This window comes from Enhydra lutris, unplaced genomic scaffold (genome assembly GCF_002288905.1).
Source record: "Enhydra lutris kenyoni isolate GAN:26980312 unplaced genomic scaffold, ASM228890v2 scaffoldscaffold16, whole genome shotgun sequence".
Classification (NCBI taxonomy): Eukaryota; Metazoa; Chordata; class Mammalia; order Carnivora; family Mustelidae; genus Enhydra; species Enhydra lutris.
The window spans coordinates 9,187,444-9,208,042 of record NW_019154100.1 but is presented as its reverse complement, the minus strand read 5'-3'; the positions used below and the strand labels follow the sequence as shown (position 1 = coordinate 9,208,042).

General features: G+C 40.2%; 1 protein-coding gene across 2 annotated transcripts; it reads right to left on the bottom strand.

Annotated features, from left to right (window-relative positions):
• Nucleotides 1-11,127: 11,127 nt before the first annotated feature.
• Nucleotides 11,128-19,666, bottom strand: LOC111147380 (tachykinin precursor 1). Of its 2 annotated transcripts, XM_022503384.1 has the most exons (7): nt 19,424-19,666; nt 18,907-19,038; nt 17,803-17,899; nt 17,257-17,301; nt 16,761-16,784; nt 14,957-15,010; nt 11,128-11,699 (listed from the first exon to the last, which is right to left on the bottom strand). In XM_022503384.1, exons 2-7 carry the CDS (start codon nt 19,027-19,029, stop codon nt 11,650-11,652), a joined length of 393 nt encoding a protein of 130 aa, XP_022359092.1. In that variant the 5' UTR covers nt 19,030-19,038; nt 19,424-19,666; the 3' UTR covers nt 11,128-11,649. The 2 variants fall into 2 exon arrangements, with proteins under 2 accessions (XP_022359092.1, XP_022359093.1); XM_022503385.1 differs by lacking the exons at nt 17,257-17,301; nt 19,424-19,666 and having other exon boundaries at nt 18,907-19,041.
• Between the last annotated feature and the right edge of the window lie 933 nt (nt 19,667-20,599).

Below are 20,599 nucleotides of genomic sequence, written 5' to 3'. Positions count from 1 at the left end.
CATTTGGTTTTGTTTATGAGACAAAGCAAATCTTCGGGTGCCTGGGTGGCTCAGCCGGTTAAGCGTCTGCCTTCGATTGGGGTCATGATCCCGGGGTTCCTGGGATCAAGTCTCGCATTGGGCTCCCTGCCCCACAGGGAGCTTGTTTCTCCCTCCGCCTTTGCCTCTCTCCATCTCTCATGAATAAATACATAAATTCTTAAAAAAAAAAAAAAAAAAAAGGAACCAGGGACCTGTCTTCTCTTAAAAAAACAAAACAAAACAAACAAAAAAAGCAAATTTTCTCCCAAGCTGCACCGAGGTCTTCATCTCTAGAAAGAGAAATCTACTTGTAATTCTTCGGTGACATTTCTCTACCACTGAAAATAATTAAAAATTAACCAGATATTCCATTAGCGCTAGTATGGAAGCAAGAAGATCCTCCGTGAGCTCATGTGAGCCTGTCTCTCCAGACTTGTCTCTTCCCACTTGTTCTGTGCTGTGATCAGACTCTAATATTTGCACTCCTTGGAGCACATCCCGTTCTTTTACACCTACTTGTGATGTGGTTTGGAGTGGTGGGGCTCAGAGCTGATGGCCAAGAAAGAATTCTTGAGATGTCTTTGGTGCAAAAAGGTGGTCTTGTTAAAGCACAGGGATAGGACCTGCGGGCAGAAAGAGCACTCTGGGGTTATGACGGTGACTTTATATACTTTCTGACTTGATATACTTTCAAGTTGGGAGTGTGTTGGGGATAGTGGAAGTTTCTAAGGAATTTTGGAAGCAAGGTTTCCAGGACCTTGAGGGGGACTAGCTGTTGTTAAGGAACAGTCATTTATTACTGTCTAGTAAAACCCTAGTCATGAGACCCTTTAGATGTATACCAATGGGTCATATGCTCAGGGAATGATTGCCCACATGCATCTTGGTCGGGGGTAGAGATGAAGGAAGTTTCCAAAGGAATTTTTTATATATTAAAGTAGACTCACAGTATCCTGGGGGGTTGGGATAATGTTAAGCTAAGATGCCTTTTGCCCTTAGCAAAGTATTATATTTTGAAGCAGCTGAGTTCCTAGAGGAATGTCACTCTGCCTCTTTCAAGGACTTGTCAATGGACTGGAAGTTGTAAGGAAATTTAATTTTTTCTTTTGCCTTTGTTTCCCACATCACTTGTCTCTGTTCACATTTATTCCTTGCTTCCAAACTCTCTTCCTCCCGGATTCCCCAAGCTCTCTTCCTCCCGAATTCCCCTGGCAAACTTCCTGTTTTTGTTTTTTTTTTAAAGATTATTTATTTATTTATTTGACAGACAGAGATCACAAGTAGGCAGAGAGGCAGGCAGAGAGAGAGAGGGGGAAGCAGGCTCCCTGCTGAGCAGAGATCCTGATGTGGGGCTCCATCCCAGGACTCTGGGATCATGACCTGAGAGGAAGGCAGAGGGTTTAACCCACTGAGCCACCCAGGCACCCCACTTCCTGTTTTTTAAGACTCACCTCTCTCAAACCTCCCAGGTGATACCCTTTCTGCATTCCTAGGATACTTTTCACTTCTCACTGTGATTGCCTTCTTGCATTTCAATCATTGTTCCACCTGTGTATCCCCCCAACCCCCCGACCCCCCCAACTGTGAGCCTCTAGAGGTTGAGGACTGTGATTCACATATTGTTTAACCATAACTGAATATAATGATCACATCTAAATATTAATTATAATTTTTTATTGTCATCAAATATCCATTGTTCAAACTTCTGTGATTGTTTCATAATTTTTTTAAAGTTTATTTCTGTCTATAAGATCCAACTGGTTGATGTGACTCTTAAGTCTCATCTACAAATATCTCTCTATTTTCTTTAATTTTTAAATGTATCTGTCAAGGAGCTGAATGCTGTCCTTTAAAGACTCCAGCATTCTGGATATTTGTGATCCGCATGGTTGTGGTCTTTTCAGGCTGCTATAACAGAATTCCACAGATCTGCTCAAACAACGAAATTTTATTTCTCACAGTTCTGGAGGCTGGGAAGTCCAAGATCACAGTGCCAGGTGATTTGGTGTCCATGTCTGAGGGATGAACAATAGTCTATTATTTATATGCATATCACATTTTCTTCATCCATTCTTCTGTAAATGAACCTCAGGTTGTTTCCGTATCTTAGCTACTCTGAATAATGCTGCAACGAACACAGAAGTGCAAATATCTCTTTGAGATCCTGGTTTTATTCCCTTTGGGTGTAGACCCAGAAGTGTGATTGCTGGATCATACGATAGTTCACCTTTTAATTTTTTGAGGCACTTCCGGCTATTTTCCAGAGTGGCTGTACCAATTTACATATCTATCAACAGTACACAGTGTTTCCTTTCCTTTTCTTTTTTTTTTTTTTTAAGATTTTATTTATTTATTTGACAGAGAGAAATCACAAGTAGGCAGAGAGGCAGGCAGAGAGAGAGGAGGAAGCAGGCTCCCTGCTGAGCAGAAAGCCCGACGTGGGGCTTGAACCCAGGACCTGGGATCATGACCTGAGCCGAAGGCAGCGGCTTAACCCACTGAGCCACCCAGGCGCCCCAGTGTTTCCTTTTCTTTACATCTTGGCCAATACTTGCTATCTCTTGTCTTTTTTTTTTTTAATTAATTAATTTATTTTTTTAAATAAATGTATATTTTTATCCCCAGGGGTACAGGTCTGTGAATCGCCAGGTTTACACATTTCACAGCACATACCCTCCCCAATGTCCATATCCCCACCACCTTCTCCTGTCCCCCCTCCCCCAGCAACCCTCAGTCTGTTTTTTGAGATTGAGTCTTTTATGGTTTGTCTATCTCTTGTCTTTTTGATGATAGCCATTCTAATAGGTGAGTGGTGGTTTCTCATTGTGGTTTTGATTTACATTTCCCTGATGGTTGGCAATGTTGAACTTCTTTTTGAAATACATAAATACATAAAGGGCGCCTTGGCCCTTTGTATGCCTTATTTTTGTAAAACGTCTATTTAGGTCCTCTGTTCATTTTTAAATCATTTTTTCCCCCTATTTATCTGAATGAGTTACTTATATATTTTGAATATTAACCCCTTATGAGATGTATGACTTGCAAATATTTTCTCCCATTCTGTAAGTCGCTCTTTCATTTTATTGTTTCTTTTGCTATGCAGATACTTTTTAGTTTGATGTAGTCCCACGTGTTGATTTTTGCTTTTGTTCCTTGTGCTTTTGGTATCATATCCAAAAAAAAAAAAAAAAAAAAAATCATTGCCAAGACCAATACCAAGGAGACTTTTCCCCATGTTTTCTTCTAGGAGTTTTCCAATATCGGGTTTTATATTTAAATCTTTAATGCATTACAAGTAATTTTGCGAGCTATGTAAGACAGAGATCCAATCTTATTCTTTCGCGTGTGACTCTCCAATTTTCCCAGCACAATTTATTGAAGGAAGTATTGTTTCCTTATGGAGTATTCTTAGCTTCCTTGTCAAATATTAGTTGACAGCATATATGTGGATTTATTTCTGGGCTCTTTATTCACTTCCATAGGTCTGTGTGTCTGTTTTGGTCCCACTATCACACTGTTTTGATTACTATAACTTTGTAAGATAGTTATAAGAGTCAGGAAGTATGATGCCTCCAGCTTTGTTTTTCTTTCTCCAGATTGTTTTGGCTCTTCTGAAGTCTTTGTGGTTTCAAACAAATTTTAGGATTGTTTTTCTATTTCTGTAAAAAATACCATTAGAAATTTGATAGGGATTTCCTTGAATCTATTAGATCACCTTGGGTAGTATGGACATTTTTAAAATATTAATTTTTCCAATCCATGAGCATGGAATATCTATCCATTTATTTGTGTCTTCTTTAATTTCTTTCATTGATGTCTTATTAGTTTCTCTTGTACACATTGTTCACCTGCTTGGTCAAATTTCTTCCTAAATAGTTTATTGTTTTTCATGCTGTTATAAATGGGGTTATTTTTTAATTTCTTTTTTTAGATACTTCATTGTTAGTGTATACAAACAGAACTGATTTGTGTATGTTGATTTTGTATCCTGCAACTTCACTGAACTCATTTGTTAGTTCTAAGAGTTTTAGGGGGGAGTCTTTAGAATTAGGTCGGTATTACTGAATAATTTGAGTCATTTTTTTAAAGACTAGACTAAACTTGTTAATTGTGTTGGATCATTAACCTGACCTGTTTTCCTAGTTTTGAAACAGTTTGTAAAAGATGAAAAATTTCACTCCTTTATTCCTGGAATTTTAGTTGATATTCTACTTAGTTGATATTTTGTTGATACACTATAGTCTTTTGAGTATCAGTGTGTGTGTGGGAGGCAGTTAATGAGTTTAGTTATAAATTCTTTCGCAGTTACTGATTTATTTTAACGAATTTCAATATTTATAATTTGTAATATCCAAAAATATCCTTTTGTGGATATTTTTGCATTCATTGGTACAGAATTTTATACAGTATTATCTTAAAAATTTTCAAACGCCTGTGTACCCACAGTTGTTTTCTTGTCAACGTCAAGCTTTACCTTCTGTTTCTTTTTTCTTAATTGTAGATTTCCAAAGTTTTATCTTAGAAATTTTTTTCTTTTGAAGAACTAGGTTATATGCTTTTGATCAAACCTATTATTTTGTGTTTGTTCTTATTGTCTTTGTCTTATTAATATCTGGCTTAATCTTAATTCCTTCATTCTGCTTTCATTGGACTTATTTTGTTGTTCTTTTCAGTGTCTTTGGGTGAAATCTTTTTCATTGAATTTCATCCCCCTTTTATTTGAGGGGAAATTCACTTATGGCTATAAATTTCTTCCTGAGAATTTCTCTGATTCCATATCCAGGTTTTGATACAGAGGTCATATATACATCCCACACATATTGCTGCATTTTTGTTACTGGGAGAAGAGTGTACCATCTGTGACCCCTCATGGGGGAGAGCAGGCATAAGGAAACACACACATAGATTCCTCCTGACACCACCTATATCTTTTTCCCTTTTGACCCACAGTGTATCTTTATGAGATTGTTGTAGTAAATCTTAGCCATGGGTACAGCTGTCTGCTGAGTCCTGTGAGTCTTCCTAGCAGAACTTCAAATGTAGGGTTAGTCTTGGAAATCTGTGACTATACACCTGCGGTTATTCAGTTCAAAGTATTTTGTAAGCTGTCTCTTTATTTTTTCCTTTATCCTAAGAATTATTTGGGAGCGAGTCTCTCTCAAACTTTTTTGCCATATGGATTTTCTGGCAACATGTTGATTTTTTTATTCTTATGGCAGTGTCATATGTGATTATGGCTTATATGAGAGGGATATTTTAGGTTTTTTTGAGTTCAGTTGTGTCATATTGCTCAATTTTCTAATGTCCCACATGTATTTTTTAAAAGTATGTCCATTTTATGAAGATTCTTAATTATGTGTGTCTACTTGTCTTAATTCTCTATGCCTATTTGAGGAAGACTCCTAATTATGTTATTGAATTCTCCTTACCCTTGTTTACTTTTTGACTAATCTGTTGTTTACCAAAAAACTGTGATGTCTGTTATGATTATTAAAGATGTGTACCTTTTTAATACTTTTAAATATTTCTGTTAGCTTTTGCATTATGTATTTTGAACATAGCTCATATTTATAAAGATTCACCATTGTTATATAGGATTACGCCTTTTATCAGTATTAAGTGTCTTTCTTGATCCCCTGGCAATTTTCACCTTGAATTCTGTTTTGTCTGTTGGTAATATTGCTTTAAAATCATTGTGTTAGTACTTTTACAGGTTATTTTTAGTATCTCTTTACTTTCAACAATTCTACATTATTCTTTTCAGGTTTGATTCTCGTAAATAATAATTGCTGGATTTTTTTTTTAACTGTGTTATGTTAGTCACCATACAATGCATCATTAGTTTTTGATGTAGTGTTTCAAGATTCGTTGTTTACATATAACATGAAGTGCTCCATGCAATCCATGCCCTCCTTGATGCCCAACACCAGGCTCACCCATCCCCTCCTCCCTCTAAATCCTCAGTTTGTTTCTCAGAGTCCACAATCTCTCATATTTTATCTCCCCCTCCAATTTCCTCCTCTTCACTTTTCCTTTCCTTCTCCTAATGTCCTCCATGTTATTCCTTATGCTCCACAAGTAAGTGAAACCATATAATTGACTTTCTCTGCTTGAATTATTTCACTCAGTATAATCTTATTTTTTTTTACCAACTTGATAGTCTTTGTCTTTAGAAGTCTCATAAAACTGTTCATATTTATCATAAATATGAATAGGTTTTTTACTTATTCTTACCATAGTTTTTTCATTTGCTAAAAAATGTTTTAAACATTTTTTTAAAAGATTTTATTTATTTATTTGACAGACAGAGATCACAAGGAGGCAGAGAGGCAGTCAGAGAGAGGGGGGAAGCAGGCTTCCCACTAAGCACAGAGCCCAATGCGGGGTTTGATCCCAGGACCCTGAGATCATGACCTGAGCTGAAGGCAGAGGCTTTAACCCACTGAGCCACCCAGGCACCTTTGTTTTAAACATTTTTAAAAACGATTTATACCCATTCTAGACAGAGAGGGAGAGTGAGCGTGCGTGTATGTGTGCACAAGCCGGGGAGCCAGGCAGAGGCAGAGGGAGAATCCTCAAGCAGACTCCTGGCTGAGCACTGAACCGGATGCGGGGCTTGATCCCAGGACCCCGAGACCATGACCTGAGCTGAAACCAAAAGTCGGTCACTTAACAGACGGAGCCACCCAGGCACTCTGCTAAAAAAATTTTTTAAGGCTTTCTTGCCTCTTTTAGTTAGATTTTGTTTTGCAAAATTTCCTCTCTTTTGTTTTGATAGTTGTACATTCATTTATTCTTTTTTGTTCAGCTTGTGCACATTTTTAGCTCATATAAGAAACTTATGTTTTCTTTTTCAAAAGTCTAGAGTCAAATACATCTATGTTCTACCCTTCATTTCAACAAGACAATAAATTTAACATGAATTTATTTCCTTTTACACTCTCCTTTTCCCCCAGACTAACTCGCATGTTGACATCTTATGGAGTTTTATTTCCAGATGGTTTAACACACACTAATTTCAATTCAGCAATGTTTCAAATGATTACTTTGTTCTCATGTTTCTTACTCATTACCCTCTCCCAGATTTATTTTTCTTCTTGCTGAAATAATATCCCACAGTAATTCTTGCTGAATTCTTTCAAAGAATGAGGATGGTAAACTTTCTGAGGTGCTATGAGAATGTCCTTAATTCATGAAAGAAGCTGAATGGCTGAATTTATTCTACTGACTCAAGCAAGATCTGGTCCTCCCCTCTTCCTCCTCACCACTTCTACTAAATCCAAACTAAAAGCTACTAAAGCTTTAGCTTCACTCATTCAAGCCCTGAATCCTGTCCCCTGACTAATGTAGCCTAAGTTCCCCCAGACATTCTGAGAATCGAAACCGTGAATAATTCTCAGAATACAGCAAAACTTTGACATTCATAGCAATTTTTACATAGCAATTACATTTACATTTTTACATAGCAATTCCTGAGGCTGTCTGCTCTCCAGTAGAATAGCTTTCTTGAGTTGTTCTGTTGTGATGATTTTAATAAAGGGTTACGTTAGCAGGTTTGGTTGGTTTTTCTTCTTTCACAAATTCATGCTTATTGTGGATAGTTTGGCTAAATATTTTTTTCCTTAAGAATTTTTAGATTTTGTTCCCTTACCTTATAACACCCAGGGTTGCTGAAGAGAAGTCTGTGTTCTGCAGCTGTCAGTTCCCTATTCTGGGGTTGGCACCTTTTCCTGCAGCCTTTGTGATTCCTTGGGGCCATGGCTTACCACTGTGGTTCTCTGTGTGCTTTCTTTCTTAAGGATCTGCACAATCTCTGGTCCACCAAAAGTCCTTACTCTGTTTTTCACAAATTCCAGGGTACTTACTAATTTCTTTTAAAAAATAATAAATCATAATGATTTGGTGTTAAAAGAGGAGATTTCAGCATGTGCTCAAATTAAAATGTTCTTTTTTGTGTGTGTTTGGATGGGACCATATGAAACTATGTTCCAGGGCAATAGAACAGAGTGTCCAGAGGAAGTCTTATTTTTACTTTATAATTTTCTTCTTTGAATTTCAGCATCTTAGTCTTGATTCAAAATAATGGCATACATAATCCATTGGACATCTTTCTTTTCTTTTCTTTTTTTTAAGGTTTTATTTATTTATTTGAGAGACAGAGAGAGCAAGAGTGGAGGTGAGGTGGCAGAGGAAGAGGTAGAAGCAGACTCCTTGCTGAAGTGGGAGCGAGACAGTCTTCATCCTAAGATCTCAAGATCATGATCTGAGATGAAGAGAGACACTTAACCAACTGAGCCACCCAGGCACCCCAGACATCCTCCTTTTCTACCTCCAAATGCACCCAGCAGCTTTCCCCACCTGCTCTGGTGCCTTTCTATGCCACTTACTGGTGTTGACAGCACCAAGGGCTCCAAGCCCTCTGTTTGCAGTTGGGTTTGCCCAGTAGGAGGTGAGTGAGAGTGAGATATTTATTCCCTGGCTTTTCCAAACACTCCCTGACCCCCGACATACCTGACTACCCTGTGTTGGTTCTGTCTTCCTACTGAAGACTACAGCTGCAAGGTGGTCCTCTGCACACAGAGACCCTCTCTTCCTCCTCTTGGGCCTTCAGACCTGGGGTAGCAGTAGCTCCCAGGGGAGCCAGGCTGAAGCCCCACATTCCATTGCTGGCTTCTGTACAACCTGCCTACATCTTTGTAATTCGTCCCTTTATTCAATTCTCCTCAAATTACTCAGTGTCATTTGTTTTTGCCCTCATCCCTGACCCAACCAAAGCAAAACGAGAAAAGAGACAAAAAGCCAAAGCGATAGCAAGTATTTAGGTAACTTAATTATATAGATTCATCTTTTGCTGTTTCATAACAGAATAAAATACTCAAGCAAGAATAAAGGTGAAGAAAGCTTATTTTTGTTGAAGGAACCATGCTACAGAGGGGGAAGTAAGAGTAAATATTTCCTGAGCACACTCGTCAAGAGGAATTCCTCTCCCTCTCCTTATTGACGCTGTCGCTGCGCTTCTGGGCTGCAGGGTAAGCAGGCGTGAATGAAGTCTCGCTGATGGGGGAGACGGGGTGTTATGCAGCACTGTGGGCTCTTGCGGCAGAGATTTATAAAATCTCCGAGACAGAAGGGACCACGGGGACTCCTAATGCAGCAGCGCCCGGCGCAGAACATAACCGTTTGTCATACAAGCCTAGATTTAATTTGTGTAGCAACTATATAAAAACCGCCCCATGCTGCTGTTTCTTTAGTGTGCCTATTAAAAAAGAGTCCAGTTGCTAAAAAAACAGTGCTGATTTTCTCACTGGTGTTTGGGAGAGTAGCTGGCAATGGCGAAGGGAACATCACTGAGTACTTGCTGGGTGCTGGGGACTAAGCCCCAAGCTTTACATGTATCATGGTCCTCAGCTAGGCTCCATAATGAATCCCCTCCATGGTAGCGTAGGGCCATGGTGAATACTATCATTCATTAATCCACTTTACGGATGAGGATAACAAGGCAGAAAGAAGTTAAGGGACTTGCCCTTCATCACACTGCCATTCAAGTGATGGAGCCAGGATTCAACTCCATGCAAGTCGACTCTGAACACCACACTCATCCATTACATTGTTTCTTCTTGTTATAACACCTATGCAGAAATATATATGTATATATACTGTAGGAATATTGCTTTGTGCCTAACGACACACTATACATGTTGTTGTATGTCACTAAACACACAATGCCATTTTAAATGATGGCAAAATATTCAATTGTATCAGTAGGCCAGTTTGCTTAATTAATCTTATTGTTAGGTATTAATTTGTTCTGCTATTTCCCCCAATAATCTCTTTCTGTACTGACTCCTCTCACATACTTGCGTTAGAACTTCTGATCCTGGTTTATTAAATTATATAGTTGATACATTGCAATTATTATTATTCTTAAATAGAGTATTAAGCATTACTATTAGGGAGTGGGGCTCTAGATGACTCTGACTTTCTCCATTTTGCTTATCATTTATAATTTGTAATATTTCAATGTATTGTATAATAAGGAAATGAGATTGTTAGAGGTTTTATTCTTTAAGGTTTATTTTTTAAGTAATTTTTACACCCACTGTGGGGCTCAAACTCACAACCCCAAGACTAAGAGACAGTCTTCCAACTACACCAGCCACGTACACTGGTTAGATTTTTTTAAAAAACTATTTAAAAATATAAAGCTTAAAATATGCTTTAGCAATTCTGTCCCAGAGTGGTTTCAACCATTGTTAATCAACATATTGATCAAACTATTGATCAACAATAATCATCAATCCAGGCTAAGGTCATGGAGTTTTAGTTCATTAAACAATATTTGTCCTGAGCCTTTGTACCACTTATCAGTGTTCCACACCCTCTATGTAACCCCAAAACATTTCCAAGGACACTTATTAATCCTTCTCCTTAAACAAATAAATGAAAGCCTCCCCCTGATTGTTCTGTATTTATTCCTGAAGCACATGCTTCAGCTGGGGAGTGTAATGGGTGTTAACAATTCACAGGCCTCCTTAGAAATGCTAGAAAGGCGCTCTTGTCTTTATTATAGGGGTGACGCCCTATTATCAATAAGCCCCCATCTTTCTGCATCATCTTTTGTGAGAGTTTGGTATCTTAAATCTAGTGTGAATCACACACAGGTGCATTTATACCTGGGCTCCAAGCAGGGCTTCAATTGGAGTGTGCTGATGTTTTACCCAACAGTAACCAGGGGAATGCATCTCTAAGACAGATTATTATCCTATTTGTAAAAGGGAATCTTGGGCATGCATCAACAGAACTTACCCTCTGTTCTTAGGATTCCAAAATGTAATTGTTTTCCTCATGAAGGATCTCATGCAAAATGACTGACCCCGGCAGCCCCAAAAGTGTGTGTGTGTGTGTGTGTGTGTGTGTGTGTGAAGAAAGAGAGAGAGAGAAAGGAACTGAGATTCCACTGTAGTCATTTACCTTAAGAAGAAGAAATTTAGTAGCTCTATGTTTCACTGTTAAGCAGCCAAAATAGCTTCGAACATATTTTATCTACTAAAAGAACGTGTGTTGGTGTGACAGAAATATTAATGAAAGAATAACACCCAATTCTCAAGATATTTTTTCTTTTATTTAAAATGTTAACTATCACAACACATTATACAATGAAATGAAGACCATAGAATCACGTGAAAACTTGTAGAACACCTGTATATAAGTCACAACACGTGACACATGCTGCAGGGATACCCTCTGATACCAAATCTTAGCACATTTCCACCATGAAAACAGAGGAAGCACAACCCTGTCTGTGAGGTTCCTCTCCTTCAGCTGCGGCTGACGCGACTGCTTCCAGGAAACGAAGATGATTTCTTTCTTTGAAGAGCCTATTTCTGTTTCACTGAACACTGTGCTTTGTTGAGAAATGACCACTGATTTCTACGTCTGAGGGGGGTCATATTAGAATTATACTTTCACAGCACGTATTGGCACAATATGAAAAATAAAGTTTTTTTGAGTTTTCCACTCAAAACAATGATTATTAAATAAATAATTATTCCTCATGGTGCAGGTGTCATGTTACATTTCATGGGCCACTGACCCACATGAGGCTCAATAAATTACACATGAGGTGGTTTATTTGCGTCTTCGTTCGTAATTCTGCATCGCGCTCCTGTCATAAGCCACTGAGAACAAAGAGAAGGCAGAGGGGTTCTTAAGAGGACTCACTGAGAGAGTTAAATAAGCTTCAAGACACACTGTAATTTATTAAAAACTGGTGAATGACTCTTCCCACCTCCACTAAAGTATTTCTAAGAGTTTTCTTTGCATACCCTCCAGTCTTGCCTGTCTCTGTCCTGACTGGAAGTGATCTAACCACAGAATCCTTGGTTACTGAGGCCACCTGTCAGATACTTGGGCCCCCAAAGCATAGTTCCACAATCTACTGCAGTGTTAATTTTTCACAATTTTCTTAAGCAGTGGAAGAAACCCTACCCCCCTCACCCCCATGGTGATTTATAGAAAGGATAATGCCTGAAGTATAGGAGTACTAATAGTAGTAGGATGAAGGCAAAATGTGAGGCTTTTATTCTAGGACAGAGTCAATAGACTACAGACCATGGTCCAAATCTAGCCCACCACCTTTTCTTGAAAATTTAACTAACGTTTTATTGGAACGTGGCCATACCCATTCATTTAAGTATTGTCTATGGCTACGTAAAGAGACAGCATGGCTCACAAAATCCAAAATATTTGTTATCTGGCTCTTTACAGAAAGAGTTGGCTGGTTCCTGTTATAGGAGTCCCAAATGGCGTAGGGGTCTCCTCCTATCTTGGAGATACCTTGCAATGATGGATTGTCATTGAAGCTAAAAACAACTTCATTTTCAGTAGGTAGAGCAATTGTGCCATCCACATACTATAGTATAACTTACCTCCCAACACCCTAATGGCCAGTGAAAGATTAATCACTGCCTCTAAAAGCACTTAACATATAGCTAACAAGTAATTTAAGTGCTTTGACTGTCTGGAATGTTTAAAAAAGCCAAAATTATATTATATTATATATTATATTATATTATATGCAATTTCGAAGAGGTATGTAACCACAAAAGGGTAAGGATCAGACTACTGTAATCAGAATACTTAAGTATATTACTCATCATTTTAGTTAATTTATATACTTAGATTTACATTTTAGCGAAACGATGCTGCTTTTTAAAATTCATATATTCTGTATAAAATACTGAATTTAACTAAAACAGTAGAAAGCACTGTGGAAAGTATGTAGGAATCATAGATGCCTCTCTAAACAATTTTCTCAGTGAGAACGATCTGTTGAGAGAGGAGGTAGGTGAGGGCTGTAGGGCGCTCACTCTCCCTTTCCCGTCCTGAGCAGAGACCCCGTTAGCTTCCAACACTGGGGTCACGACAAACTGAATGCTTTACGTCAATCACGTATGCGCTTCCGCGGTTGAACAGCCTGAGCCCCAAACCGGGCAGTACTCAAGGAGGGAAACAGTCCATTTCTCATCCTGTTCTGTTTGTATCAGGAGGAGGACGACTAGCACAAGCTTAGTTCCTGACAAGCTTTAGCTTAACATGATTCCTCTCCCCAGAGAAGTGAGGTGAATGAGAACGTAAAATAACCACAGTCGGATTCCTGTTGGCTGGAACAGAATATCCTTTTCACGGGAAGCAGAGTTTGGTTAACTGGTCCCTGAACCATCTGAAACTGTACGTACGTTTTTGTGTTTATAAACCAATGAGGGTTTCTCTAACAAAGCAGGTTTCTAGATTTCTCAGACTGTCAAAGGGGCCTGTGGCCACAAAAAGTTAAATCAGATGGCTGCAGGACACAGTCGTTAGTTACATTGCCTCCATTGATCCTATGAAAAGATCTCTGACTCAGTGTTTGCCCAGTTTTTTCCTTTTATATTTTCTTAAAATGGAGGAGTGAAGATTGTGTCATAAACTGATCCCATTCATTATAGTGACTCTATTTAAAACTACATTATTACTTGGCAGACATTAATGGCATTTAATCTGTATAAATTGCACAGTATCTGTATTATTTGTAAAGTTAGCCATGTTCTGAAACCTGTATCAGTTGTGGAAATAAAAAGTTGATGACTAACATGATTATCAAGAAAACCACAGTTATAGAAGGGCTAGTTGTACCCTTCTGCTACAAGTAAAGCCAGTGTGGTTTAAATTTACATTCCATTTCCAAAAGCTGGAGGATTATACATATTAATAAAATAAAGTTTTTCATAAGATACACTGGTAACTGCTTTAAAATTTAAACTTGAAAAAAAATTTTATACTTGAGCAGCCCCCAAGTTACTGAAAAAAAAAAAAAACAAACGTAGTGTCTAAATTTGGAACGTAGAGGGACAATGATAGGATACATCATTTTTTGCATGAACTTTCTAGATAATTAAGCCAGCACTTCTTAGTTACAGATTTTCTAGAAACTTGAAATACCCTAAACGGATAAGGCAGCTAGTTACTTTCTAATTAGTTACTTGATTAATACTATAATTCCGTTTTCACTAAAGGTAAAATAGAGTTTGAATAGCTTTCCTGAGGAACCCAAGCTAATTGCTATAAAGGCCTGAATGTGCTTTACAGAAAAAATCAGTCTCTGTGAAAATGATACAGGAGTTATTTAATCTTGAAAATGATATGATGAATGGGTTTTCAGATATAGGTATGTGGCATTTTTACACAGAAGATGGGTACTACAGAGAGGAAAGGAAATAGGCAGGCTTTAGGCCAAGGGAAGGACTTGTTGAAGATTAAGATGGGTTATGAGGATTGTGGCCCCCCCCCCCTTCTCTGTGAGAGTTTACAGCCAGAACTGATCATAATCCAGGATGACTTGATCCTGTTCCTTTCTGAAAGCACTGGCATGCACTGGGTTAGTCCCATACTCTCAGACATCCATCAGGATGTTTCGAGTTTGAGTTTTTATAACTCCATAAAGTATAAACGCATTTATTAGTTTTGTTTACTTTTGTGCTGGGAGACTGCCAGATATAATGTCATAAGTTTTTCGAATGATCTTGGTAGTAAGTGAAAATTGGTCTTATTTCCCACATATTTCCCTGCTTAGTTCTGGAAAGTTCAATGTGGCTTATGTAACAAATATAAGGGAAAAAGTACTAGACTAGCCCAAGGATTCAGGTTAGGTAATGATTAAACAGGCAGACACTGGTAGGGCTGGTGGTTTGAGAAAGAAAGGTGCATCCTGGGTGAGATTAGCTTAATCAGTTACAAATTCATTCTTGGATTTGTTTATTGCAATTAGATTTTTTTTTTCACCGTAAGTACTCATTTTAAGTTTATCATTCCTTTTTAGTACTTTGAAAACTATGCCTTAGAAAGAAAATAAGATATTTAAGATATTGTCTATTTTCAGTCATGGTTTTATACATACCAGAATTTAAAGCTCTTTTGCCCATTAGTCCAACAAAGGAATCTGTTTTATGCCCTGGAAAAATACATTTAGGGGTATTTTAATATGTATGTATTTGAGGAAATAAACTGTTATAACTAGTACCGAAGAAAAGCAAGCTTTCAAATATATGCCTACATAATAAATATATAACCATTTCAAGTTTTGGTGAGCCTCAAGAAATGAAGATTTGTAATAAGTCTTACATTTAACATTAAAACAATACAATGAAAGCACTTTTCTTAATTCTATATCTAAATATTAGCAAGTATAGTTTATTACATTTTACCTGTTTATATACAATGCTTTAAATATTGCTGTTATTTATGCTAGTTTTGGTTTTTAGGGAGTCAGTTTCACAGTTGGGTGACAGAAATATCCAGTGTATGTCCTTGTGTACTATGTTGTATTTCTCAGGAACTGAACCTTAGTTAAGTCAGATCCGTGCACCTGATGATTATAAACTCCTAACAGGTCACTATTTCAATTTTACTGCATTTTAAAAAAAGATTTTATATATTTATTTGACAGACAGAGATCACAAGTAGGCAGAGGGGCAGGCAGAGAGAGATGAGGAAGCAGGCTCTCTGCTCAGCAGAGAGCCCGATGCAGGGCTCATCCCAGGACCCTGAGATCATGACCTGAGCTGAAGGCAGAGGCGTTAACCCACTGAGCCACCCAGGCGCCCCTTAATTTTACTGCATTTTTAATAATACCAGAAAGGTGTGTTAATTTAGACATTAATAGAGTGCATTTATTTTCATTACATAGAAGTTTGCTATATATAATCTCTTTGGAAATCAAATCTTTAGAACATAAATATAAATAAGATTTATATATTTTCAAAGATGAAGCCTTATGAGAAAGGTTACTATTTCAACTCTAGTGGGGAAAGGTCTCTTGCTTTATACTGTATTATTTGAGAACTGGGCTGCTGTTTTAATGTGACCTTCTTTGCCAACCAGTGGACCAAAATCTAAGTGGAGTTGTGGGTGGGCCCTGGGGTAAATACATATGGTTGAGATGGACTTGTGGGACTTCCCATCAATTTGAGTTCCATTAACTGGGATACTGGGATCTAATGAACGCCAAGTGCCATAACTGCCATCTCTACTGCACCAAGAAGTATTTCATTGTACTTTAATAGATTGAGGGTCCCCATTCAATGATGGGATCAAAAAAACTGCATTTCTATCTATCTTTACCTCTACTATGGATTCTGTACTCATTTACTTAATCTTCTTAATTGGCTGCTGGATTACCCTAGATATTGTTATGAGATCTGGCATACTGAAATGTTAAGAGATGCCTATAAATGCTTGGTTTCTGTTTTGTTTTGTTTTTATTTTTCCAGTGGAAGTGGTGGGGATAGGAGAGGATAAGGGGTGAAAAAGGAGAGGAATCTCCGGTTGGATTTTGACCCCTGGACTGAAATTCTTATCTAAAACTAACAATTTATAGGAGTTAAAGGATTTCTTCTGGCTTTCTTTCACAGCTTAAAACAACAAATATTTATTATCTCACAGTTTCTGTGGGTCAGGAATTCAGCAACTGTTTAGCTAGGAATTAAAGGATTTTTAACATAATGCATCATTTTGTAAGTATCTAGGTCTAAGAAACAGAGTTTTAAAAAAACATGCTCTGGACGTGATTAATATGAGTTTCCTCCATTCTTATACTGCCTTAATTAAACATGTTAAGTCCTAAGTTCCAACAGAAAAGAAGATATAAAATGAAATTCAATCTAATTTGCATTTGGTAAATGCCAAAATAATTTGAAACTTACTTTTATGAGAGATCTGGCCATGTCCTAGGAGAAAGAAAGAGAAAGTTAGCAAGGGCAATAGATTTATTTTAAAGATGCTATACTATATTTTCAGAAGAGAATTATAAAATAAGTTGATTTTTAACACATGTAACATTTCCCATTCATGTACTATCCTGAGGAATATAACAGAACCATAAATGCTAACCAAATTATTAATGATAAAAACAAAATAGCAACCAAAAGGAATATTTTTAAGTGCTTTCTATGGGCCACAAATTCAAACCCAGGACTTTGAGACCCCTGAGACCTAACATAGTAACTGTTAGGCCACTACACCTGTTTTCTTACAAGAAACACATCTCCAAGCTGGACCCCCAGGAGAGAGGGATACAAATCTCTACTTTTACTAAAGAGGCATTATCAAGAATCTGTATTTCAGCTCATAAAAGACTTTCTTCACTTTTCCTACATGTGCATTCACAATAGTAAAATAAAGATTTATAGAAATGTTTACCATAAAGAGCCTTTAACAGGGCCACTTGTTTTTCAATTGAGGAATCTGACAAAAGATGAATTGGTATTAACTGTTTACATGTTCCATTGATGGTGTGATGAATTCAAGGAAATTGAATATTTCTATCATGAGACAGTAGGGAGCTAAATCTAATCTAAATCTAATCTAACCCCAAAGGTCTAAAATGGATTTCTGCAGGGCTTAGACCATTCTGAGTACTACCCCCTGGAGGCCCCACGTCTCCCCACCCCCTTTGTCAGTTTGGATCTTGCATCAAGGGAGCACTCCCCTAAGGTTGCTTCCTGCTCCTGACTGGGGTCATTCTAATTGTGTGGGGCTGGCACAGAAGAGCTCACCCTCCCTCAACGGGCATGTGCGTTTGTTAGTGGGGTGAGGGCCAGAGTCGCTTCCCGGGGGTATATCCATTTTAGGATGGAAATTTCTACTCAAAGAGCAAAAGAGACAGGGCGCTCTGAGAAGCAGTGAGTGAGGACACTGGGCAGGTTGCTCAGAGAGGGAGAGGGAGGGGATGGCTGCCCATCTCACCAGCATCCCGTTTGCCCATTAATCCGAAGAACTGCTGAGGCTTGGGTCTCCTGGCGATTCTCTGCAGAAGATGCTCAAAGGGCTCCGGCAGCTCCTCCTGGGGGACAGACGCACAGACAGACAGGCGTGTGCGTGTAGGCCATCAGCACGCGGCGCCAGCCCTGGGCGAAGCTCGGAGGCGGGCGGTGGCGGCGCCAGGGCCGGACAACCGGCCGGCAGGGAGGCGGGAGAAAGCCGGGTTTCCCAACGCGAGGGCTGAGGGGTGTCCCAGCCCTGGAACTCTCTTCTTCCACCCCTCCCAGCAGAACTCATGTCCCTGGGCCCCGTTTTCGCGGGTTAGCGGGAGACGCTGCGTCCCCCAGCCCCGCGCGCTCTCCGCTCTTGGCAGAGCCTGGAGACCCCCGCCCCCCACCCCACTGCTCTGCCGCGCCGCCACCTGACTTTCTCTCGATTCTGGCGCGGGCTTTGGAGACGCCTCGCCGCCCTAAATGCACACAGCTGTGTGTCGCGAGTGGGGAAGGAATGCTTTTACTAGGGACCTGCACCGCGCCACTTACACTGTTCCCTCGAGGCGCGCTCCCTTGGGCCAATAGCCTGAGAGCCTTGTAAAGGAGTGAAATAAAAGTCAAGGCAGGAAGTTAGCTTCCCACCCACCTCGCCCCTCGAAGCCCCCAGCAGCTTGCCCTTTGCCCCCGCTGCTACCAGCGTCCGGCGCGCCCCCTTCTGCCCCTGCCCAGCGTTTCCAAATGCCCGGTCCTTGCAACTAGACTGAGTCTCCGAAATCCACCTTACCCCGGGATGAAACCTTGTGAGATTTCCAGCCTTGTGAGGACCCCGGGCTCATCAGGGAGGGCATCATTCCTCCAGGGAGTTCCCGAGACCCGACGGTGCAGCCCCGGGGAGGAAACTTGGATCGTGGGCACAAAATCTCGTGAGGGGACCCAGGGAATGGCGTTCCTTTACATCCGCACCCCCCCACCCCCACCCCGCGCTCCTCCACCGCCTCTGGTCGCGGTCGCGGTGCCTGACAGGCTAACTAGAATGCTATCGTAGGGAAAGTGACAGCTCCCAGGGCCTGGAAGAACGGCGCGGGCTGGGTCTCACCTTGATCTGGTCGCTGTCCGACCAGTCGGACCAATAATTCAGATCATCGCTCGTTCCGATTTCTTCGGCAAACAGTTGAGTGGAAACAAGAAAAAAGACGGCCAAGGCCACGAGGATTTTCATGCTGGATTTCTGGGGAGAACGGGGAAGAGACATTGGGGATGGCTCTCCAAGAGTTGGGGCAGCATATTTTTTGGTCCCACAACGCAAGTCGGGGCCGATTGAACCAAGATAAAAAGCCTAAGGGATAACAAACCTAAAGCATACTTTGTACCCTTTAGGAAAGAGAATCATGCCCCCAAGCTTCTCAAAGCCCCTTCTCCCTGGATCCCAGCTCCCTCAGCCTCCAACCCAGCGGTCTACACCTTCAAGCCGGGAGGCTCTGCAGGTGGGAAACAAAGAGGGACACTGGCATTTGGGATACCCGTCTCCCCAGTGTCGCTCCGCTGTCCTCCCACTGTCCCTCGCCCCATAGGCCAGCCGCCACCTCGGAGCGATGCCCCGTGCAGGCACTTACTGCGGCAGGCAGGCGCACAGGGTTCCTCCGGCAGCTCTAGCGCACGCGGGGCTCAGTACTCGAGGTGGCCGCCGCGGTGGAGGAAGCAGTTGCGGCGCGCTCTTTTGCCGGCTCGGTGCCGCGCGGTATTTATCCAAGGCTCGACGAGCCTCAAGGACCACGTGACACGCTCCCCACGCGACTTTTTGCTCAATATTTAATTAACCGCCTCTTCTCCTTTCGCTTGCGTCTGATTGAGAGTTTCCGAGACGGTAACCCGTCGGTGCCCAAAACATCTGGACCCAATTGGGTTTGAAATGACGCAATTTTAGGAAAATCAAGATCTCTCCATCCAATCCCGAGCGTCCAGTCTTCTTCCGTGTGCTGATCTGACGCCCCCTCCCCTCTCCTTCTTCGGAACGCGGTTCCATGACACCTGAAATTACTCATCAAAATTGAACAAAGTGACTCATTCCTCGGACTTCCGCAACTTTTTCCTCCCTTGAGACGTCAGGATAAGTTGCATTTTTAAGAATGGCCAAATGACTTCATGTATTAAGATATTTTCGTCGATAATCATGCTAAGAAGATCATTTGCAAAGGGGGGGGTGCTTTTCTCTCCCTTTCTGTTTCATCTGCAGAGTGTCTTTAAGTGTTTTTGAGATACAGTATCTTCTATGAGCAGAAGATCGTTCTCCCAAATCAACTACAATACCTGGCGTTTCTCCGAATTGCAAAAGGATTTTCAGTCCAATAGCATTTCAGACGATGGAAGCAGATTTATTTTACATTTTGGAGGAAGGAGAATTTAAACGTGGCAATACACGTAGAACTTTTATATCAGTCCCATTCTAGGGTATCTTTTGTTGCAAGCTAGCAAAATCCTCTTCCTTCTCCATTCCAGGAGCAGGGGTTGGAAGAGGACGTTTTTGATTCCCTTTCTGCCTGAAGACTAAGAAACTGGCAAGACTGTGTATAGGATCCTTCCTGGCTGTCATAAAGGACTCTACAGATCATTCATAGATTTCTCCTGTCAGTGAAAATAAGTATAGTAAGATGCTACCTGGACGGTCATTGACAATTTGAAACTATTAGACAAATAGCATCTGTACAGAAATCAGAGCTTTGCATGAGCCCATGGTTTCACCTTGCAGACACATTTCTTTCATCTCTAAATGAATTAGATGACTTATCTTG